Raw genomic sequence first — 23,848 nt, 5'->3', positions numbered from 1 at the left:
ATGGAAAGCTTCAATTAGGGGCAAATGTGTCACTTCTTATTGGGGCAGGGTGTATGTCCCTTTTGGCCAAATGGGCTTAAATTAGGAATTATTTTGTAATATTATTCGAATATTCGATTTTGTTGCATTTTTATGCAATTTAATTGATTGTTGAGTTGGATCGAAAAATTGAATTGATTGTATGTGAATATCATAGTTTGTGGCTCTCTATTTTTTTTTTTTTTTTTTTGTCATAGTTTGTGTGTGAGTAATTTGTGAGTGCACTATTAAGTTTCAAATTTGGCATAAACTTTCGTCTTAATTTGACTTTGTTTTCAAATATATATAGAATTAATCGATATTTTGAGACCCAAAAATCGAATTAACTGCCTGAATTCAACGCAAATTTTGCAATAGCTAGACACACATAACAAGACTTGGCCGTCATAAATTAGAAGCAAAAATTCTTATAAGAGAAAATGCAAATAATTTTTTTTTTAATTCCAAAAATGTCATTGACTGCAGCTAATTCGATATTGCCTTTTAAGTTTGAGTGACGAAAATTCTCTCTAATTGTCTCATATGCAATGACGATGAACAAAGTCAAGACCAATCGCTTTCTCATATTGATTTATTTTTGCCAAGATCAGTTTTCACATATGACCAATTGTACGTTGTTGTATCAAGAGTACGAAGTCAGAGATCACTTAAAATTTTAATTTGTGAAGATGGTAGAAATGATGATACTACTACCACAAATATTATATACGGGGAATATATTAACAATGTATGTGGGTTTTTTTCAGAATTATGTCAAATTAACTAACGGCCCCCCCGAAAAATATGCAAAATTTGTAATACGTATAAAATAATTATTTGGATTTTACAATGTGTGTATATAATAATAATAATAATAATAATAATAATAATAATAATAATAATAATAATAATAATAATTTTGATTTTTTCTCCTTCATAATTATGCTTAATTAACAAGTTATGTCGACACTCTTACTGTGATGAAAAACATAATTCTCATCTCAATCTCTTAATCAACTGTTTAATTCAGATCTTAACAAATCCCTCAACACTAAAAAAAAAAACAAATCTCATTTCATCACTTTGTCGTCATCATCTCTAAAAACCTCACTTATAAATATTGATCAGCTCAAAATCCCTAATTAATCACATCTCGAAGAAATTAGTTTTTTTTTTTTTTTCGAGATTAATATGAAGAATCTTCTTTTCGCCGCGATCGCATTGCTAATTCCGGCGGCGGCGCTCGCCGCCTGCACGTGCGAGGCAGAGGAGGAGGATCGCGACAAAGCCCTAGCGCTGACGTACAAGGCGGCGGCGCTAGTGTCGATTCTAGTGGCGGGCGCCGCCGGCGTGTGCCTCCCGGTGGCGGCACGGCGGTGGCCGGCGCTGTCCCCGGAGAGCGGCCTCTTCTTCGCGGTGAAGGCGTTCGCCGCCGGCGTGATCCTGTCGACGGGGTTCATACACGTGCTGCCCGACGCATTCGACAGCCTGACGTCGCCATGCATCCCCGAGCGCCCGTGGGGGGATTTTCCGTTCACCGGGTTCGTCGCGATGGTGGCCGCGATCGGGACTCTCATGGTGGATAGTTACGCGACGTCGTATTATAGGCGGCGGGCGAATGTGCATGCGCCCGCGAAGGACTGCGGCGGTGGGGATGAGGAGATGTTGGTTGTTCACGCTCATGCGATGCACGATCATGCACACGGGTTGGTGCCGTCGTCGGATGAGTCGGATTCCGACGACGCCGAGCTTCTTCGCCACCGTGTCATCTCACAGGTGATTCATCCTATTAGAGTTTATAATTATTTTTATAATAAAAGATCAATATATAATAAAACAAATATTATTATGTCCAACTATATGATGAAAATCACTTTAAAAATTCAAGATGCCATACTTGTGTCAAAGTTTATAATTTCTCAATTTCAATTTTTTATTTCTTAATTTAATTTTGTGATAATAGATATAATATTAGAATACGATGACACACGCAATATTGGGGGATACTGAATCTCATCTAATATGACCCCAAATAACTATAGAAAATCAAATATTGAAGTAGGTATAATTGTACTCGAGTTCATTTATTTGTACTTCTACTTTTGTTACAAGTATTTATTTATTTTTCTTATTTTATATTAATACTTGTGATGCTGATAAATATTTTTCTTTTTCTTTAGGTGTTGGAATTGGGAATTATTGTACATTCTGTGATAATTGGAATAGCATTAGGGGCTTCGCAAAGTCCAAAAACAATAAAACCTTTGATTGCTGCACTCTCTTTTCATCAATTTTTCGAAGGCATTGGTCTTGGAGGATGCATAACTCAGGTAATATATGCTCTATAATACTAATTGGTTATTTGTGAATTATGTTTATTTGTTCATATTCTATAAAATTGGTGGATAAATACACAAACTTTGATCATTTTTGAATTCTTCCTGAAATAAAATTTGTTTCTATTTGTTTCGAATTTTAATTTTGGAGAAAATTCGAATTTCGGATATTTTATTCACCAAATTTGTACAAGGGAAAAATATAAATTTACTAATAGTTTTAAGTGTGACATGTTTGATCTAGAAAAATGTATTAATCCGATAATTTTTGTTGTTTCTAGGCAAAATTTAATGTACGTGTTGTGGCGACGATGGCGATTTTCTTCTCCCTCACGACGCCAGTAGGTATCGCTGTAGGTATTGGAATAACTAATATCTACAGCGAGACGAGCACGACGGCCCTTATCGTCGAAGGCGTCTTCAATTCGGCGTCGGCCGGCATCTTGATATATATGGCATTGGTTGATCTTCTCTCCGCCGATTTCATGAGCCCTAGACTTCAAAATAATGGAAAGCTTCAACTAGGGGCAAATTTGTCACTTCTCATTGGGGCAGGGTGTATGTCCCTTTTGGCCAAATGGGCTTAAATTTCGAATCGTTTGTCATCTTCATTTTTTAATTTTTGGCATTTTATGTGAGTTTGTTAGATAGTTATAGTATCCATTTGTGTAAAGTAAAAAAAAAAAACATTATTCAAGGTTTTAATTATCTATCACATAGAAGAATGGGTTTTGAGTGAAAATTAATATTTAAAAATATAAGATATATTTTTTAAAAATGGTCAAAACGAAATGATGGGTTATCTCTCAACACTCACTTTTATTCCTTGGGAAAACTTCCTCTCTCAACAACTGAAATTAATGTATAAATAGGCCCTCGTTTGCATATTAAATCTAGCTTCCTCACTCACACCTAGATCTTCATTCTTATCTCTCTCTCTCTGTTAAAGACCTAATTATATTTATATTTAAAGTATTATTATTTTCTTATAACAATTCTAGTTAAATAGAGACTTTATATATACAATTATTACTAATTATATAGTATATAAATATAAGTTATATTTAATAATAATTTGTATTTTCAAGATAAATCACTTAACAAGATCAAATTTGTTTATTTATTAAGCTTTCACTAAACGAACTTGAACATTTTTATGTAATCGTGTTCTGAATAGCTTGAGTGATTTGGTTTGTTTACAGTCTTATAAAGAAATTAATATATATTTTAAAATTAAATAAATATCTCATTTAACATAAAAACGACGAGTTTATAGGACTATAAAATTTCAATCACTTTTTCGTAGTATATATAAGGATCGATATATATATATATATACTGCATTCATGTGTGAGAATCTATTGTCAACGACTCAACAGTGAACAACACTACGTCAATAGTTAGTAGTCTTTTTTTTATTATTCCTTTATTTTTATTTGTTTTTTGTCTTATGTCTCATAAATTATGAATATGATCATTGTATTAACAAATCACAAACAAATCTAAAATATGGTTAATTAACATGATTGTGGGAGAATTAAGGGTGAATTTGCTAATCTAGTGAACAAAAATAATTAAAGATGACAAACTAATAATTAATGAATAAGAATCAAGTAAAAAAAAATACTAATGAATAAGCTAAAGATGACAAACTAATACTCCCTCCGTCCCAAAATTAAGGTTGAATTTGCTAATCTAGTAAATAAAAATACAGACGACAAACTATTACAAATGAATAAGAACAAATATGACAAGCTATTGAATATTTAAGCCCATTTAGCAAGAAGAGACATAGCCCTTGCTCCAATCACAAGTGACAAATTAAATTTGCCATTAGTTGAAGCTTCCCATTAATGTTTTGGAGTTTTGGGACTCATGAAATCGGCCGAAAGAAGATCGACCAATGCCATGTATATCAAAATACCGGCCGACGCCGAATTGAAGATGCCTTCGATGACGAGGGCCGTCGTGCTCGTCTCACTATAAATATATATTGGCTATTCCAGTACCTATAGCGATACCTGATGGTGTTGTAAATGAGAAGAAAATCGCCATTATAAATTAATCTATCCAAATATATAATTCATATCAAAATTATAAAAATAATTATAAACCCTAATTGGATAAATCACCTTTGAGATGACACGGTGGCGGAGAAGCTCGGCGTTGACGAAATCCGACTCCTCCTCCGACGGCACCAACACGTGTGCATGGCCGTGCGTTGCATGACTGCACATTTGCCCGCCGCGTATAATACGACGTCGCGTAAGTATCCACCATGAGAGTGCTGATCGCAGCCACCATCGCGACGAACCCGGTGAACGGAAAATCCCCCCCACGCGGGGTAGGCCGACGTCAGACTGTTGAATGCGTCAGGCAGAAGGCCTTCACCACGAAGAAGAGGCTGCTCAACGCCGGGAACCGCTTCGCCGCCAAAATCGACGTCGCAAATGTGTCACTTCTCATTGGGGCAGGGTTTGAGAGAGAGAGAGAAGAGTGAGTGAGAAATGCAAAGAAAGAGCCCTATTTATAGGGAGGGAAGGGTGAGACATTTCACCTGTTGAGAGAGAAGTGAGTGTCTAGAGATACCCCATTAATTATTTGTTTTAATTCAACAAATAAATATTTTAACACCTCACTGATATTTGATGAAAATATAGTATATATATATAGGCCTAACTCGTCTTTCTTTTTGTTTTGTTGTTAGTCACCTAACAAAATTTACATTTAGCTAGGGAATTCTAATTTTTTTTTCTATATTGTATAAAATTGGGGAATATTATTATACATAAGCAAAAAGTGGTGTGAAGAAATGAATTGTGTAGAGTAATTAATAAGTTTGGTGTATCTCCACCAAGTTTTTCAGCTTCGATGTGGGTGCGAGATTGTTAATAATTGTATGAAATATTAATTGTTGTATCATATAGTATATTGTAATTACAAGTCAAATATTTCAAACACAAAATCAAGAATATATAAGATTTTCAGAGGTGAGATTATAAATGCTTTTAGAAAAAGGGGAAAAGGGAAAAGGGAAAAGCCAAAAGACAAAATCTACAATATAAGAAACAACAATATTTCATACAATTATTAAAATATTCAAAATGTGCCTTTTTTTACTCTGCAATTTATAAAATTTAATATAAATTCAATGCGAATTGAGAGTCACTGGTGTTTTTAACATAATTCGCTATTAACAAGATGTATGGCTTCTCGTGCTTTAGAGAGAGAAAAAAAAATACACATAAATTGGAATCAAGGTTGATAATACTGCAAGGCTTTTCAATTCAATATTGTTTGAATCCCAGACGGATGAGTGAAAATTTCACTTAATTATGCATAATTTAATTGCAATCCATATCCAAGATTAGAACTAATTAAGTATTTATAGGATAAATAGTAAATTAATAATTATTTTTTATTTTTATTTTATATAGAGGCTATAATTAATGAGTAAAACGAGGGTTAAGAATAGAAATATACCCTTAATATTTTATCCTTGGAGCTTCATTTTGAGCCTAGGCAACAAATGGTGAGTTTTGAGTTTATGCCATCATTACTTTAATCCCAAGTGACGAAGCCGTCGTTTAGCTTCCTTATTTTATATCAGTACATATGATATATATAGTTTCGAATTTTTCTGCTTTATCCAAAGTTTTCCCAAAACGTAGCTCTCAAAAAAAATAAAATACTAATAAATAAATAAAAGGGCCCAAAAAAATAAAACCTTACGTTACTATACACACACAAAAAAATAATAATAAAATAAATTATAAGTGTGGAAAAATGAAGGGATGAATGACAAGGGAAATGATTCAAAAGATTTAAAGAAAATTATTAATCATGTTATTATTACATAATTAAAAAATATAATAATTATAAGAAGAATCAAACAAGAAATGAGTTGTTGATTCAGTTACACATCGTGGTCATCTCTTGCCATTTTGATATATATATGATTAGGGCTGTAAACGAGCCGAGCCGAGCCAAATACAAGCAGGCTCGAGCTCGGCTCGTTTAAATATTCGGGTGTTCGAGCTCGGCTCGAGCTCGATTCGAGCTTTTATCTTGATGATCGAGCTCGGCTCGTCACCCAAGTTCGGCTCGGGTGATGCTCGATAATATCAAATTCGAGCTTGAGCTCGATCGCTCGGCTCGTTAGATGTTCGTATATATGATGTTCAAGCTCGAATTTGTTATAAATTTAAGAAAATCTTCTTAATTAATATTGTGGAGTTTAGTCCGACTTCGAAGATTTCAAGTGGAAGCTCTATCTGAACAATTTTAATAGCTCAGGGACCATTTTGCAATATTCGAAAAGAGCCGTTGAGAGTTTGATCTGAAACGGTGTAGTTTTGCAGAGTTGGTTAGAGTTAGTTTTATTACTGTTTAATTAGGGCTCCAGCTAAGTCTGTCTTTACCAATTTTTCTCTGTAATTCAATTAGTTGAGCGGAACCTTTGTAGAGAGAGAATACTGTACTTGATCTCTAGTTGAGTTTCTTGAGATCCGGCGTGTATGTACTGTATCTCCGGCGGTAGTTTCCGGCAAAGGAATAAGAAAACATCTCACCCTCCGTGGACGTAGGCTTTACAGCCGAACCACGTAAATCGTGCGTCTCACCTTCTTCTACTTTCAAATCTTGACGTTTTGTTAACATCTGGCGCCGTCTGTGGGAATCGATCCACGGTGATGGCTTCCGCACGATTTGATTTTGAGAAATTCAATGGAAAAAATGATTTTTCCATCTGGAAAATCAAGATGGAGTCAACGCTTATTCATCAAGGGCTAGACGATGCATTGAATGAAAAGTTGGCGGATCTTAAGGAGGATGAGAAAGGTGGGAAAATGAGCAGTCGGGAGATGGACAAGAAAGCTCGCGGTGCAATCCTTCTATGTCTGGGTGATCGTGTATTGCGCGAGGTATCTAAGGAGGATACCGCGCTCAAGGTATGGAATAAGCTTAACTCCCTGTATATGGCAAAAACCATCGCCAATAGGTTATTTGTTAAGCAACACTTATTCCAGTTTAGAATCTTGGATGAAAAAGATTTAACCGAGCACCTTGATGACTTTCAAAAATCTCTGGATGATTTAGAAAGTGTTGATGAAATCATGCAAGATGAGGATAAGGCACTGTTATTATTGAACGCCTTGCCGAAATCCTATGAGCATCTTAAAGATGCCATTCTGGTAGCCAAGCAAGATCAGGTCACCCTCGATGATGTTCTTGGAGTTCTGAGGGCCAAGGAGAAGAATAAGCATGCAGGAGACAAGCAATCTTCTCAGCCCGAAAGTTTGAATATCAAAAAGGGAAAGCCATGGAAAAACAAGAAATCTGGGAATCAAACCAAGAAAGGAGCCCCAACAAAAGGAAAGGAGAATGATGCTGAGGAAAAGAGGTGTTTCTACTGCAAGAAACCTGGACACATAAAAAAGAACTGCTAATCTTTGAAGAAGAAACAACAGCAACAAGGTGACAAAGTAGCAGACACGGTGGATGTTGCAGAGGAACTGGAAAATCATGAAGTACTCAACATCATGACACCATCTCCAAACAACTCATGGATTCTAGATTCAGGGTGTTCATTCCATATGTCACCTCACAAGGAATGGTTCATCAATCTAACAGAATCAGATATGGGAACTGTGGTTCTTGGCAATGATCACTCATGTATAGTCAAAGGCATGGGTGATATAAATCTAAAGCTCAACAATGGAGGCACAAGAACACTAACAAACGTGAGGTACATTCCAGACATTAGAAGAAATCTCATATCTCTGGGCATTCTTGAAAAGGCTGGATTCAATTTATGTTCAAAGAATGGAGCTGTATTTGTCATGAAGGGAGATAAGGTGATGTTAAAGGGAACTAGAAGAAATGGTTTATATCACCTTGATGGAGTTACTTTGTTGGGAGAGACTGTTGTGGTATCAAGTGAAAGTAGCGAGTTGTGGCACAGCAAGATGGGACATCTCAGCGAAAGTGGTCTGAACTATCTTGCAAGAGATGGAGTTATAAATGGAGGTGAAGCCTTGAAACTGGAGAAGTGTGAATATTGCATGCTGGGAAAGGGAAAAAAAATTCCATTTCCAGTAGGGAGGCATATATCTCAACATCCTTTAGACTACATCCATGCTGATTTGTGGGGGCTGAGCAGAACACCTACTATGGGAGGAGGCAGATATTTTCTGTCTTTAATTGATGATTTCACACGAAAAACATGGATTTATGTTTTGAAATCAAAAGATGAAACTTTTGAGAAGTTCAAGCATTGGTGTCAAGCTGTGGAAGTTGAGAAGAGCTCAAAAGTCAAGTGCATCGGAACAGATAATGGGCTTGAATTTCTTTCAAATGAATTCAAGCTCTTCTGCGCAGAGAAATGATTGAAAAGACACACCACTGTGCCATTAAACCCTCAACAAAACGGGGTCGTTGAAAGAATGAATAGAACAATTCTTGAGAGAATAAGATGTATGTTACTATCATCTGGACTGCCAAAGGTATTCTGGGGAGAGGCAGCCTCAACAGCTGTATTCCTAATAAACAGATCTCCATCTGCAGCCATTGAATACAAAATCCCTGAGCAAAGATGGACAGGAAGGGAGATCAACTACAAATACCTCAGAACTTTTGGGTGTTTGGCGTTTGCACATGTCAAGCAAGATAAATTGGAAGCAAGGGCAAAAAGGTGTGTAATGCTAGGAAATCCTGAAGGCACTAAAGGATATAGGCTGTGGTGTATTGAACCTGCAGATAAAAGGATAATTATCAGCAGGGATGTGGAATTTAATGAGGCAATTATGCCATATCTTAAATCTGCAGCTGAAGAACTCAAAGACAAGGACAAGTCAGGCAGTGACATGATACATTACTTAATCACACTTCTAAAGCCTTAAAAATCTAAACGATGAACTGAACTTTAATAATACATTACTTAATAACACTTCTAAGCCTTAGAAATCTAAATAATTAACTAAATTTTAATAAACCTTATATGAAGCGTACGCATCATTAGTGCTGCAGTTCATAGGGTGGCGACTCAGCCGAAATGATGAGGTGGCCAGTCCGGTGGTAAACCTCTTATTGGTGGCCACCGGAATCATTACATGGTTGATTGCCATTTTCTATTTGTTGCGGAGGAGGCCGTGGCGATTGAATCTCCGATTTGTTTGCATGTATTGCTGGACTTGCTACGTCGATATTAGCCACATTTTCGAGGGAGATCGGACGAGTGTACATTGTCCGCCGCGGCTGGAGATACTTTTTTATGACTGACAATTTCTGGAGGGAGTTCGGCATCATCTCAGCCGGATTCCTGGCTTGCTCGTTTTACCGTGGCGACGTCCAAGCAGCTTGAACGTACCTCGCCACGGAGTTCAGAGGTATATACACTGAAATACTTAGGCTATTTTCAGGCGATCCACCTCCACCACCCCCACCTCCACCTCCACCTCAGGGTCCACCTCCACCACCTCCACCTGCACCACCTCCTCCTCCACCTCGGGGTCCTCCACCACCTCGACCTCCACCACCTCGACCTCCACCTCCACCTCCTCCACCTCCATCTCCACCTCCACCTCCACCACCTCGACCTCCACCTCCACCTCCAATTTCTGGAGTGAGTGAATAATGCAAAGAAAGAGCCCTATTTATAGACATTTCACCTGTTGAGAGAGAAGTGAGTGTTTAGAGAGAGTTTAAAATTATTGAAGGCCATTATCTTAGGGCAATTTGCAAAAATAGGCCACTATTTTACGGACTTGCAAAAATAGGCCAATTATTTTAGATTTTGGCATTTTTAGGCCACATAAAGCTCAATTCAGCATTTATAGGCCACTTTTTGGGTCAAAATCTGGCCCAAAATAGCCTGATTGGGTACACATGTGGCCTAAAAATACCAAAAACTAAAATAATTGGCCTATTTTTGCAAGTTCAAAAAATAGTGGCCTATTTTTGCAAATCGCCATAAGATAATGGCCTGAAATAATTTTAAACAAATAAATATTTTAACACCTCACTGATATTTGATGAAAATATAGTATATATATATATAGGCCTAACTCGTCTTTCTTTTTGTTTTGTTGTTAGTCACCTAACAAAATTTACATTTAGCTAGGGAATTCTAATTTTTTTTTTCTATATTGTATAAAATTGGGGAATATTATTATACATAAGCAAAAAGTGGTGTGAAGAAATGAATTGTGTAGAGTAATAAATAAGTTTGGTGTATCTCCACCAAGTTTTTCAGTTTCGATGTGGGTGCGAGATTGTTAATAATTGTATGAAATATTAATTGTTGTATCATGTAGTATATTGTAATTACAAGTCAAATATTTCAAACAGAAAATCAAGAATATATAAGATTTTCAGAGGTGAGATTATAAATGCTTGTTTTAGAAAAAGGGGAAAAGCCAAAAGACAAAATCAACAATATAAGATACAACAATATTTCATACAATTATTAAAATATTCAAAATGTGACTTTTTTACTCTGCAATTTATAAAATTTAATATAAATTCAATGCGAATTGAGAGTCACGGGTGTTTTTAACGTAATTCGCCATTAACAAGATGTATGGCTTCTCGTGCTTTAGAGAGAGAAAAAAATACACATAAATTATATATACATGTATAAATTGGAATCGAGGTTGATAATACTGCAAGGCTTTTCAATTCAATATTGTTTGAGTGAAAATTTCACTTATGCATAATTTAATTGCAATCCATATCCAAGATTAGAACTAATTAAGTATTTATAGGATAAATAGTAAATTAATAATTATTTTTTATTGTTGTTTTATATAGGAGGCTATAGTGAGTAAAATGAGGGTTAAGAATAGAATTACCCTTATTTTGAGCCTAGGCAACAAATGGTGAGTTTTGAGTTTATGCCATCATTACTTCAATACTGAGTGACGAAGCCGTCGTTTAGCTTCCTTATTTTATATCAGTACATATGATATATATAGTTTTGAATTTTTCTGCTTTATACAAAGTTTTCCCAAAACGTAGCTCTCAAAAAAAAAAAATAAATAAATAAAAGGGCCCAAAAAAATAAAACCTTACGTTACTTTACAGTGGAATGAGATTCAGTGTACCACACTTTATGTCCCACTCTGTGTCCCACTTTCAATTTTATTTATTTTCTTATATATTTTTTCTTCAATTTCAACTTTATATGCTTTAATTTAATTTTGTAATTATTAACTAGGGTTTATTCCATCAATTTAGGGTATATAATTATTTTTTATAATCATTTAATTTCACTTTTATTAGCTAATAATAATAGGTTGATAAATTCAAAGTCATGGTATATATTTTTTAAAAAATCTAATTTTTTAAAATAAAAATTAAATATAATTCATAGTATCATATTAAATTTTATTTTTATAAAAAATATTTTTAAAATAATAGATATAATTAAGCATGTGACACAGTGACACACATAAAATTGTGGGACATTGGATCTCATCCCACTATACAGTATACACACACAAATCACATTTCTTTCCTGTTTCGCAAAATGCATGATAAAATAATTAGTTACTCAAAATGTAGGCTATATATGTATGTATATATGCTATCAATTTTAATTTCAAGCATGAAATTATGGACGATTTAAATTATAAGTGTGGAAAAAATGAAGGGATGAATGACAAGGGAAATGATTCAAAAGATTTAATTAAAGAAAATTATTAATCATGTTATTATTACATAATTAAAAAATATAATAATTAGAAGAAGAATCAAACAAGAAATGAGTTGTTGATTCAGTTACACATCGTGGTCATCTCTTGCCATTTTGATATATATATGATCATATTCAGCTACATTTATTTCCTCTCAACAAAAAAAGGAGTTCTTATTTGGCAAATATTCCTATCTAGTTCCTTTGTATCCACATGTGACATGCTATGCATTTTCTATGAAATTCAAATCGTAGCTTAATTTTACTTTATAACTATCATTTTGAAATTACTTACATCCCAATTACAATTTTTATGTGTAATTTCGATAGGGTAATTACAATTTATTTATTTATTTGTTTTACTCAAATAAAAAAAATATAGACTAATATAGCTTCATTTTTTGTGACATCATTAAATACCGTCGAGATGCTTGTCTACTACATGTGATTCTTTAGTATTGAGTTAGCTAGAATGATAGAACGAGATGTTTACTTATTACAAGTATTTGTTTAAACTTAAATAAGAAAAAAAAATTATATGAGACATATATATATGCTTGAGTTTTGCATCTATATTGTGATTTTAATTTTTTATGCATTATACACACAACATGAATTCCCCAATATATCAAATTGTTAATACAAAAGTCCAATAAAATTAAATATGATATCACCATAAAAATGAAAGTCCAATATTTCTTTCATCACCATGGAAATAAGAGTTCAAAAATGAAGATTGTGTGAGCGAAGAACATTTCGCATGCATGTGTCACCTAACAACAAAATATGAAAAAGGAAATAATCCCTACGAATCTTTTAATCAATAATATCATCTCCCAAAATTTTATAGCAACTTTAGTACTAAAATCAATTTTTCATCATTTTGATTCCATAATTCTAATTAATATTTTGTTCTTCACCAATCACCAAGACCATCCTTTTCAGGAAGTTTTAGAGTGAAGTGGTTTAATTTATTTATTTGAGTTTGTAATCCACAAAAATTTTATGCACCGACTCATCCTAAGAGAAAAATGGGATATATTGAGGTATACTTTCTCCTGAAATTAACATATCATATTTTACAAGGTTGATGGAATTATATATATTAAATTGAAAAGCTGGTGGAGATACACCAAACATATTTATTACTCTACACAATTCATTTCTTCACACCACTTTTTGCTTATAATAATATTCCCTAATTTTATACAATATAGAAAGAAAAAAAAAATAGAATTCCCTAAATGTAAATTTTGGTAGGTGACTAACAACAGAACAAAAAGAATGACGAGTTAGGCCTATATAAAATACTCCCTGGTCCCACGCCAATAGACTCACTTCTTTTGCGCACGGTGATTAAGAAAACTTACTTTTTAGTAGGAAAGTGGTGTGGCCCACACCAATTAAGTACAACTTTTTTACCTAAAAAAAAATAAGCCTATTAAAGTACTGGGACGGAAGGAGTATTTATTTTGTTGAATTAAAACAAATAATTAATGGGGTATCTCTAAACACTCACTTCTCTCTCAACAGGTGAAATGTTTCACCCTTCCCTCCCTATAAATAGGGGCTCTTTCTTTGCATTTCTCACTCACTCACTCCTTCATCTCCTCTCTCTCTCAATCTTCATTCTTATCTCCTCAAGCTTCCTATCCCTCGTTTCCTATAATACGACGTCGCGTAGGTGTCCACCATGAGCATCCCAATCTAGCAATGTCGTCATGCTATTGGGGCGTTCGTGGTGACACCTATGTGACGTCGTACTGTGAGATACTGATAGTGAGCTTGAGAGATAATATCAGAGATTAGTACAACCTGTCTATGTGAGCCTTTAAATAAGAAACAATATAACAATATATATTAGTTCCACAAAATTTTAAACTCGATGTGATTGCTCATGATGGTTTAAAAGGGATGTTTGAAAAGATCATGAACCCGTCGATGGAATCACGCCGAGGGCGAACGTCGCCTTCACCACGAAGAAGAGCCTGCCCGAGATCGACGCTGGCGCCGCGTGCGGAAGGCAGGCTTTTCTTCTGAGTGAAAGCGGTCGCCGGCGGTGTGATATTGTCGACCGGGTTCATTGTATATAGAATGTTGCATTATATATTTATAATGCAAAATGGGGTATAATCTAACTTATTTATTAATTTTTTCGTATTTGTGTGTATTTCTTGAAATGAAATTTTGTGATATGGGGGTCTTATATATTCCTTCATATTTTTATGATTGTTTAAGTGAAACTTTGTGTGTGTAGTGTGAAGTACATATATGTCTTATTTCTTTCATTTTTTAGGTGATTAATTGAAAAATATACTTGTGCGTGTGTGTACGCCTATGAAATGCTTAATTATTTCTTTTCATATTTATCTGATTCTTGAAATTAAACCATATATTTTTATTATAATATTCAAATCTAATAATTTATTATAATTTTCATTATTAATTTGATGAATTTTGTGCAACGAATAGTACCCGGTTCATTTCACTACACATGTTGATTCTATTGTAGAAACATATAGAAAAAAAAATCGGATTTCTTTGATATAATTATTCCCAAATTAATGTATGTATTTCAACTTCTATCACTCCAATGATTCTACACAATTCCAAGTGAAAACACAATTCTGATCGTTTCAACTAATTAACAAGTAATGTCGACACTCTTACTGTGATGAAAAACATAATTCTCAGATCTTAACAAACCTCACTTATAAATATAGATCAGCTAAATATCCCTTATTAATCACATCTTCATCGTCTCTAAAAACCTCACTTATAAATATAGATCAGCTCAAATCTCTATTAGTCACATCTCGAAGAAACTTTTTTTTCGTAATTAATGAAGAATCTTATTCTCGCCGCAATCACATTGTTAATTCTGGCGGGCGCCGCCGGCGTGTGCCTCCCGGTGGCGGCGCGGCGGTGGCCGGCGCTGTTCTTCACGATGAAGGCGTTCGCCGCCGGCGTGATCCTGTCGACGGGGTTCATACACGTGCTGTCGGACGCCTTTGAGCTGGATTTTCCGTTCACCGGATTCGTCGGCATGGTGGCGGCGATCGGGACGCTCGTGGTCGACACCTACGCGACGTCGTATTATAGGCGGCGGGCGGAGGTGGTTTGTGTGAGAGAGCCTCTCGTTGAGAAAGTGCAGTATCTGTACGAGAGGATCTCGAAGCTCGAGGAGCTGAGCCCCTCGAAAGAGGTGGACGAGCTCTTCACAGAGCTCGTCCACGTCTGCACTCCCCCTCACCCGCTCGACGCGGCCAAGCTGTCCCCAGAGATCCAGGAGATGCGCGGCAAGCTCATCTCCCTCTGCGGCCGCGCCGAGGGGCTCATGGAGAAGCACTTCTCCGCGCTCCTCGCCGCCTTCGCGCGGCCCCTCGACAACCTCCGCCGCTTCCCGTACTACACGAACTACCTCAAGCTCGGTCGTCTCGAATCCGACCTCCTCGCCCCGCACTGCCCCGACCCGGCCCGCGTGGCGTTCGTGGGCTCCGGCCCCCTCCCCCTCACCTCCATCGTCCTCGCCGCCCACCACCTCGGCTCCACCGTGTTCGACAACTTCGACATCGACGCCTCCGCCAACGCCATGGCGGCGAGGCTGGTGGCCCCGCACCCGGAGATATCGGCGCGGATGGGGTTCCACACGGGCGACATCCTGCACGTGCCGGGCGCCGTGCTGCGCCAATACGACGTCGTGTTCCTGGCGGCCCTCGTGGGGGTGGACGCGGCGGAGAAGGTGCGCGTCGTGGAGCACTTGGCCGCCGGCATGGCCCCCGGCGCCATCCTCATGCTCCGCAGTGCCCACGGCGCCAGGGCCTTCCTTTACCCCGTCGTCGACCTCGGCCTCCTCCGCGGCTTCCAGCTCCTCTCCGTCTACCACCCCACCGACGACGTCATCAACTCCGTCGTCGTTGCCAGGAGGTGCTCCGTCGCCGTTGAAGACCATCACCGCTAGCTTATAGTTTATGATTCTGATTGGTTTTAGCAGTCTCGATCGACTGTGTGCATGCGTCTTGTGTTGTTTTTTTTCTTCCAAGAATTAAATAACATGATGATGATCATGATCATGACCAATTAATTTATTTATGAGATTTGAATGGTGTTTTAAATTTGGAAAGACACTATTATTTTCACTGAAAATTATTACCTCCCTTCACAAAAATTTAGTTCTCGTAAGGGATGATGACACAAGTTTTAACAATGTGAGTGGAAAAAAAAGTCCCACTTAATAAGTAGTACTGTTTATAATAATAATTAAGTATATTGTGAGCGGAGAAAATGACCCATCGGCCACCATGTGATTGATAGTTTTCGAAAATATAAAGTATTAATTTTTGTGGATATTTCAAAATGGTAAAAAAAAATTATTTTTTGTGGACGAAGAGAGTAATATTTAGAAATATAAGTTGATCGATACACATTTTAAATTTTTTCTAGACAAGCATTTTCACATACATTCAACATATATGATTTCCTTTTCACCTCAATCAACCAAAAAGAAACGTCATTTCTAACAATGTATATTACACAATTTGATTATCACGAAATTAAATAAATAAACAAGCCCGGATAAGATCCCATGTTCCACAATTTATTATGTCGTTCAATAACATGCAACATCTATGAATAATATGATAATAATAGAAATCGAAACACAATACTAGAAGGTAGGATATATATAGCCTTGGAATTAACATATATAGGCTAATTAACGGAGCAACATTCAACAACTCTTGAAGAAATTGTGAATCAGAAGACCTAAGTGATTATATGATGATCCACCTTCCATGAGGGCTCTTGTGCTCTTCTCCTTCAACTCCTTAACCCTAACTCGAATCTCATTCGTGGGGTCCATTAGCTGCTTGATTGCCTTCTCGATAATATTTTTTGGCACAATCTCACCACTGTTCTTTCGATAGTCCATCTTAATCTCGACAGCAATTCCAATGTCCTTCACTAATTGGAATGCGTTGGTCTGCTGCTCGGCCCCCAACGGCCAGGCGGCCATGGGGACCCCACAACAGACACTCTCTAAAGTCGAGTTCCATCCGCAGTGCGACACGAACCCTCCTACCGAAGGGTGAGACAACACTGCTACCTGAGGGGCCCACCCAATCACCTTACCCACCCCTGCCGTCCGCTCTAGGAACCCTACCGGCAATACTTCCCCGGGATTCTCGTACTCCGTCGGATAAGCAAACCCCCCTTCGAAAATCGGCTTTCTCAACGACCACAAGAACCGCTTCCCACTCCGCTCCAGCGCCTCCGCGATATCCACCACCTGCTCCTCCCCGAAAGCTCCCATGCTCCCGAAGCAGAGGAACACGACCGACGAGTCCGGCTGCCCGTCTAGCCACCGCATGATTTCCCCGCGCCTCTGTCGGCTCTCATCATTCTCGTCTTTCCCTTCACCGATGATCGGCCCGATCGGGTAAAACCTCGGGATCCGCTCATTAGCATAGGTTGAGCCTATCGCATATGATTCCAATTCAAGAAAAGTGTTGATGACGATCCCGTCCGCTTCCCGCGCCTTCCTCGATAGCTCGAGGAAGCCGCTCTCCCCGTCGAACACCGACTCCGGCCAAACCCTAGCCGGAACCGGGTTAACATACGACGAGATCGTAACCACCTCATCCGAACCCTCGAACTCCGCCAAATTCCGGCCACCATCGTCTCGGAGACTCTGCAAATCGAACGTGAGCCCTAGAACCGCGGCGCCACTAGCAAAGAAAATGTAACTCGAGATCTTGAGCTCCTTGGCCACGTCGATCATGTCGACACACATAATGTCGACGAAGATTCCGGCGACTCTGCATGATCTCTTCATCTCAGACACCACCGCCCGGGCGGAATCCCTGTGGCGGCCGGCGAAATGCATCATGCTCTTGGGAGGCTTCATGATCGCTTCTGCGCCGTTGGATACGTCTTGTTCGAGCTGCACGAAGTTGATCCGCGGATTCTTGATGTAGGAGCTGATCTTGGTGTCCGTCGGCATGCTCATGACGAGGACTGTGATGGAGAGGCGGCTGTCGTGGGCGGCGAGGAGCTCCGCCGTCTTCACCGCCGTGACCAGGTGGCTCACGACGGGGAAGGGGATGAACACTAGGCTTGCTTTTTCATCAACAGCCATTTTTATTTTATTTAATCACACTGTATCTTAAGTCATGCAATGCGTTTATATATATAAGTAAAGAAAACATGTGATATGCAACTTTGTTGTCAATGAAACTTGTTGGTAGTAAAATTGTTGGTCACCAAAAATGTTTGGCTACCTTAAAGTGTATATATAACTATCAATAAAGTAATTAACACAAAAAATTGTGGTTAAATAAGATTCCCCTAATAATTAAGTATGAGATTTAGAGTGATATATAGTAAATAAATGATTTCGTCTGATCATATCATGTGACGTGAAGAAGGAAATTGCTAGAGATTGGGGAGACCAAGTCATATACATAACTTAGAAGCTTCTTTTGCTTACATATGGTTTTCATTTTATTTTAATTTTTTAGTTTTTCTTTGTATAGTAGGTTTATTTATTTTTATATAAAAACCAGCTATATATGTACTTTTGCTTATGTTAGGTGTCAATGTATTTGACCTAATCATTGTTTTTCAATCAACCAACCATTTAGATAAAATAGTTGGTGGGAAATTGAAATCATCATGAGCAAAGAGAAAATGTGAGTCATGTGACTTGATTGTTTAAGGAAAATAATTGGAGGTTAATTAAGTGAAGTAAAAGACAAGAATTTTGCTAACCACAATTACTATTTTCAAAAAAGTCTTAGTTAAATAATATATATAACTAAATTAGGAAAAAAAATCTAAATATGACACAAAAATCTAAATATAAATTTTAAAATAATTAATTTTATAGAACATTCATAGTTGTACTACAAAAAGAATAGTGTAGTACATTAATTAATAAAATAAAAATGTTAATATTTCATAAAATTAATTTTTGAAAATAAAGATTTACAGATTGGCTGAATAACCACAATTACTATTTTCAACAAAGTCTTAGTTGATTTTATATATAGATATAAATACTGATATACGTAATATTATTAAATATTTACATATATTTTTCATAAATTATATCCATTTTTATCATTTTCTTATATATTTATTTTTTCAATGATATATTTAATTTAATTTCATAAAAAATTACTGCAAATATTTTTATAATGAAACTATAGGAAAGAGATAAAAAAAAACATACTACAAATAACCCTACAATTATATGCTAATTACAAATTTGCCAGTACCACATAAATAATCCTTTAATTTTATTTTATTTATAAAATTGCTACCAATTCAATTTGAAATTGAACTACTATTTGCATATTCTAGAAGGCCGGATAATTTTTTCTTTTGAATTCGAATATAATCTATATTATTTATTATTATCGTATAAACGACAAGGTGTCATCTTAAGTCCACAGACCACAGTTTCTGCTGACAAAATATTTGTTTTTTTCGAAAACGTTATTAAATTATTTTAGAAAAAAACTCTTTAATAAAATATAAAATGCTATTATTATCATAAAAAGTTAAAAACAATTTATAATTTTCGTTTTTGGTTTCCATCCATAGCTAAGCAAAAGCATCGCCGGAAAATGGAGACATTCGAGCTAGTATTCATCCCATCTCCGGGGCTGAGCCACCTCACCGCCACCGTCGAGGCGGCCAAGCTCCTCCTCACCCGCGACGGCCGCCTCTCCATCACCATCCTCACCATGCAGCTCCCCGGCGACACCGCCGTCGACACCTACACCGCCAAGATCTCCGCCTCCTCGCCGCCCCGCCTCGCCTTCGCCGCCCTCCCCGGCCTCCCCGACTGGACCCCGCAATCCGCAACCTCCTTCTTCGAGTTCATCGAAGGCCAGATCACAAACGTGAGGCAAATCCTCTCAAACCTAATCGAGCAAAATTCCGGCGATCGCCATAAGATCGCCGGAATCGTGCTCGACATGTTCTGCCTCATATTCATCGACGTCGCCCGCGAATTCAGCCTACCGGCTTACTGTTACTTCACCTCAGGTACGTTTCTCTTTTTTTTTTTACTATTTATAGGATCAATAATGATTTCTCATTTTTTCACGATGACTCGAACTTTATTTTAGCACATTATATCGTTAGAAAATTTTGATTTTAATTTAATAAAATTAATTTTATGAGTCCGACTTTAAACCTAATGGTTAAAGTAAAAGCGTTTTACCAACTGAGTAGCGTTTCGTTGTCACCTCAGGTGCAGGTACACTAGGTTTATTTGAATACTTAGTCAAATTGAAACTCGAGGAGAATAAGGAGCTAACGGAATTCAAAGGCTCCGACGCCGAACTTCCGGTGCCGTGCTACTCCCTCCCTATTCCGGCGAAGGTTCTGCCGGCGGCGTTAGTCAACGACGGCCTGATCGCCGACTACTTTTGTAGCCACCTCAAAAGAGTATCGGAGACAAACGGCGTCGTAGTGAACACATTCTACGAATTCGAGCCGTACGCCGTCGATTCGATGATGTCGGGCCGAGGCCCGAAAGTTTATCCGATCGGCCCGATTTTGGACTTGAGCAGCCAATTCAATGAAGATGATGATGTGAAGAAATGGCTCGACGATCAGCCGGAAAATTCCGTGATTTTCCTCTGTTTTGGAACGAAGGGGAGCTTCGCCGGAGCTCAGGTGAGAGAGATCGCTGTGGCGCTCGAAGGTAGCGGCTGCAGGTTCCTATGGTCGCTGAGGAAGCCCGGGACGAAGGGGGCGGCGAAGCTCGTGGTGGAGTACGACGATTTCGAGGAGGTTTTGCCGGAGGGGTTCGTGGAGAGGACTAAGGGGTTGGGCAGGGTGATCGGGTGGGCGGCGCAGGCGGCTGCGCTGGCCCACCCGGCGGTCGGGGGTTTTGTTTCGCATTGTGGGTGGAACTCGACTCTGGAGAGCGTGTGGTTCGGGGTGCCCGTGGCGACTTTCCCGCTCCACGCGGAGCAGCAGTTAAACGCGTTTTATCTCGTGAGGGAGGCGGGGTTGGCGGAGGCGATTAGGTTGGATTATAGGGGGGAGGAGGCGCCGGAGATCGTGGGGGCCGGGGAGATCGAGGGGGCGATACGGCGGTTGATGGGGGCCGAGGGGGGCCCGGTGAGGAGGAAGGTGGAGGAGATGGGGAGGAAGGGGAGGGCGGCTTTGGAGGAAGGTGGATCTTCTTATAAAGCTCAAGCTTTGTTTATTGAGGATGTGATTAGAAATATTAATGGTTAGTTAATTAGTTAGTTAGTTAGTTAATTCAATTTTGTTTTGTGTATTTTTCGTTTTCGGGAATTATTACTATGTTGTGTGTATTTCAGAAATGATGCTTGTGTTTTGCTAGTTAAATAAGTTGTATATTATGGTTGTGGAGAATAGCTCGATTGATTAGATATTGCGTGAATTGATTCGACTAACATCCCAGTTTATAAATATTTTGAAATATAGTTATATGACAAGATTAAAAATAAAATTTATAATAGTATAATACGAATAATTGTGATTATTAATAAAATCTCAATTCACTAATATTATCTTTTTTATGTCAGTTATTACATTTTATCATAATAATCATTACTTTGAATTATTCATATTTTTCGACCAAGAGACTTGTTTATGTAATTCGCTAACTTCTTATCTAAAAAAATTAATCAAGTAAAAGTACAATTTATAGTGAATAGAAATAATAATTATTGTGAAAAAAATAACGTTTTACAAACATTACATTTTTCATGTCGATTATTACTTTTTATTACAATAATAATTAATCATAAATATTAATGCAAGTGGATCTTTTTATAATTTATAAATTAAACCCATTTACTTCGGAATTGACGCAATTAATTCTCGGGATTAGCAATAATGGTGGACAAAAAGGAGAAATTGAATTCAATCATAGTTGACAAAATGACAACAAGCCCAACATTTTTAGATTATAAAATGTTTAGAAATAAATTAGGTGGGAATTTTTATATTGGTAAATGGTAATGCAAGTTACATGATTCGTGAGAAATAATTTAATATTCCAATAACATAGTACCTTTCTAATTCCATACCATCGCAATACAAGATTAATGGATTACATCTAAAGATGAAAAACAAATAGGCTAATTAAAGTTCAAGGAATGAGATTTCCCTTCACGTTTTCAATAAAAAAATGTACGAAGTTATACGACGATCCACCTTCAATTAGGGCACCTCTACTCTTCCCCATCAATTTTTTCACATTGGATCGAATTTTATTTTTGGGATTCATCAAGTCTCTAATTCCTTTCTCTATTTTATCCGAAGTCACTATGATTGATGCTTCTTTTCGATAATCCATCTTAATCTCAACCGCGATCTCCAACTCTTTCACGAGTTGGAACGCGTTGGATTGTTGATCAGCGAACATTGGCCACGTGGCTATTGGGACCCCGCACGAGATGCTCTCTAGAATCGAGTTCCATCCACAGTGCGATACGAACCCGCCTACTGCGCGGTGCGATAGCACCGCCATCTGTGGGGCCCACCCGATCACCATCCCGGTCGAGGCCGTGCGCTCGAGGAACCCTTCTGGCAAAACTTCGTCGGGATTCTCGTACTCCCTAGGGCCCTCCCCGTTCTCCTTCAACGGCGGCTTCCTCAGTGACCATAGGAACCGACTCCCGCTCCCCTCGAGCGCCGCCGCGATCTCCCTCACCTGCGCCTCGTTGAACCACCCGTTTGTGCCGAAGCACAGGAACACGACGGAGGAGTCCGGCTGCTCGTCCAACCACTCGAGGATCTCCACCCGCCGACTCCGCGCCCCATCGTTGGCCGGTTCCTCCTCGTCTTGGAGGAGCGGCCCGAGCGGATAGATTGCCGGAGCCCCATCGTCTCCGGCGAGCGCCGTGATCGCGTGCTCCTCGAGCTCAAGAAAAGTGTTCACGATGATGCCATCGGCCGATCTCAATCTCTCCACGATGCCGAGGAACCCACCCTGGCCGTCGACGAGCACCGTCGACGGCCACACCTTCGCCGGCACCGGATTAAAGAAAGTCGCCACCGAAATCTCCGCATCGGAGCCCTCGTACTCCGTGAGCGCGCGATCACGGCCGCCCATCAATCCGGCGAGGCGGAAGAGAAGGCCGAGGATGGCGGCGCCGCAGGTGAAGAAAATGTACGACGGGACGCCGAGCTCCGCTGCCACATCCATCATGGAGGAGCACAAGTTGTCGTAGACGACTCCGGCGAGCTTCCCCGGCTCCGGCGCCCCGCCGGCTGCGGCGGCGGCGGCAGCCGCCCTCACGGCGGGCTTCTGGCTGGCGATGACTTCGAAAATCGTGGTTTTCGGGGATTTGTCGCATTCGACTCGTTCGAGTTCGACGAAATTGATGCGGGAATTCGGCGAGTTTTTAATGTAGGAGCTGATTTTGTTGTCGAATTGAAGGTTGATGATTAGCAGTGTGATGGAGAGGCGATCATCGCGGTCGGTTAGGAGCTTTGCTAATTTTATGGTTGGTAAGAGATGGCTGAGCACTGGGAGAGGTACGAAGATCAACCTTGTTATTTCTTCTGGCATTTTTTTGTTCTGAAAATGTGTGAGTGTGTGAGAGAGAGAGAGTATGAAGAAGAAGGTTGTGTTTTCTTGGAATATATGTTTATATTTATGTGAGTGCACTAGTAGTGCATGAGAATTATTATAATAATGTATTTGCCGTTAAAGTTAATGCGCTTGAAAAGAAATAATTTTTTGCTCCTTCAAGATTTAAATCTATATGGTGCATTTATCTAATAAGACGATGCATTTTTCATAAAT

The 23,848-nt window shown here is 38.5% G+C and overlaps 5 protein-coding genes and 1 pseudogene across 5 annotated transcripts; 3 read left to right on the top strand and 3 right to left on the bottom strand.

Annotated features, from left to right (window-relative positions):
- The first annotated feature begins 1,032 nt into the window (after positions 1–1,032).
- Positions 1,033–3,073, top strand: LOC131009468 (zinc transporter 8-like). Its single transcript, XM_057936810.1, has 3 exons — positions 1,033–1,794; positions 2,199–2,348; positions 2,636–3,073. The coding sequence occupies exons 1-3, from the start codon at positions 1,210–1,212 to the stop codon at positions 2,939–2,941; spliced, it is 1,041 nt and encodes a 346-aa protein (XP_057792793.1). The 5' UTR covers positions 1,033–1,209; the 3' UTR covers positions 2,942–3,073.
- A 730-nt stretch (positions 3,074–3,803) lies between these two features.
- LOC131010023 (zinc transporter 5-like) lies at positions 3,804–4,709 on the bottom strand (annotated as a pseudogene).
- Positions 4,710–13,647: 8,938 nt separating this feature from the next.
- Positions 13,648–16,180, top strand: LOC131009460 (nicotianamine synthase-like). The gene has a single exon (XM_057936797.1). The coding sequence runs from the start codon at positions 14,888–14,890 to the stop codon at positions 16,004–16,006; it is 1,119 nt and encodes a 372-aa protein (XP_057792780.1). The 5' UTR covers positions 13,648–14,887; the 3' UTR covers positions 16,007–16,180.
- A 378-nt stretch (positions 16,181–16,558) lies between these two features.
- Positions 16,559–18,868, bottom strand: LOC131009454 (anthocyanidin 3-O-glucosyltransferase 2-like). The gene has a single exon (XM_057936782.1). The coding sequence runs from the start codon at positions 18,179–18,181 to the stop codon at positions 16,775–16,777; it is 1,407 nt and encodes a 468-aa protein (XP_057792765.1). The 5' UTR covers positions 18,182–18,868; the 3' UTR covers positions 16,559–16,774.
- Positions 18,869–19,293: 425 nt separating this feature from the next.
- On the top strand, positions 19,294–21,481 carry LOC131009453 (anthocyanidin 3-O-glucosyltransferase 2-like). Its single transcript, XM_057936780.1, has 2 exons — positions 19,294–20,097; positions 20,306–21,481. Exons 1-2 carry the CDS (start codon positions 19,674–19,676, stop codon positions 21,301–21,303), a joined length of 1,422 nt encoding a protein of 473 aa, XP_057792763.1. The 5' UTR covers positions 19,294–19,673; the 3' UTR covers positions 21,304–21,481.
- A 589-nt stretch (positions 21,482–22,070) lies between these two features.
- On the bottom strand, positions 22,071–23,788 carry LOC131009439 (anthocyanidin 3-O-glucosyltransferase 2-like). Its single transcript, XM_057936759.1, has one exon. It carries the CDS (start codon positions 23,609–23,611, stop codon positions 22,187–22,189), a length of 1,425 nt encoding a protein of 474 aa, XP_057792742.1. The 5' UTR covers positions 23,612–23,788; the 3' UTR covers positions 22,071–22,186.
- Positions 23,789–23,848: the final 60 nt, after the last annotated feature.

Source organism: Salvia miltiorrhiza, chromosome 2, assembly GCF_028751815.1.
Source record: "Salvia miltiorrhiza cultivar Shanhuang (shh) chromosome 2, IMPLAD_Smil_shh, whole genome shotgun sequence".
NCBI lineage: Eukaryota > Viridiplantae > Streptophyta > Magnoliopsida > Lamiales > Lamiaceae > Salvia > Salvia miltiorrhiza.
Note: the sequence above shows the minus strand (reverse complement) of the source record. Positions and strands in the feature narration are given on the sequence as shown.

What these genes read in the sequence shown, in the direction of transcription:
- LOC131009454 (XM_057936782.1), bottom strand. Translation starts at nt 18,181, where the DNA reads ATGGCTGTTGATGAAAAAGCAAGCCTAGTGTTCATCCCCTTCCCCGTC.
- LOC131009460 (XM_057936797.1), top strand. Translation starts at nt 14,888, where the DNA reads ATGAAGAATCTTATTCTCGCCGCAATCACATTGTTAATTCTGGCGGGC.
- LOC131009453 (XM_057936780.1), top strand. Translation starts at nt 19,674, where the DNA reads ATGGAGACATTCGAGCTAGTATTCATCCCATCTCCGGGGCTGAGCCAC. An exon ending in TTACTGTTACTTCACCTCAG is followed by an intron (nt 20,098 to 20,305) that starts GTACGTTTCTCT and finishes TTGTCACCTCAG; the next exon opens with GTGCAGGTACACTAGGTTTA.
- LOC131009439 (XM_057936759.1), bottom strand. Translation starts at nt 23,611, where the DNA reads ATGCCAGAAGAAATAACAAGGTTGATCTTCGTACCTCTCCCAGTGCTC.
- LOC131009468 (XM_057936810.1), top strand. Translation starts at nt 1,210, where the DNA reads ATGAAGAATCTTCTTTTCGCCGCGATCGCATTGCTAATTCCGGCGGCG. An exon ending in GCCACCGTGTCATCTCACAG is followed by an intron (nt 1,795 to 2,198) that starts GTGATTCATCCT and finishes CTTTTTCTTTAG; the next exon opens with GTGTTGGAATTGGGAATTAT. An exon ending in TTGGAGGATGCATAACTCAG is followed by an intron (nt 2,349 to 2,635) that starts GTAATATATGCT and finishes TGTTGTTTCTAG; the next exon opens with GCAAAATTTAATGTACGTGT.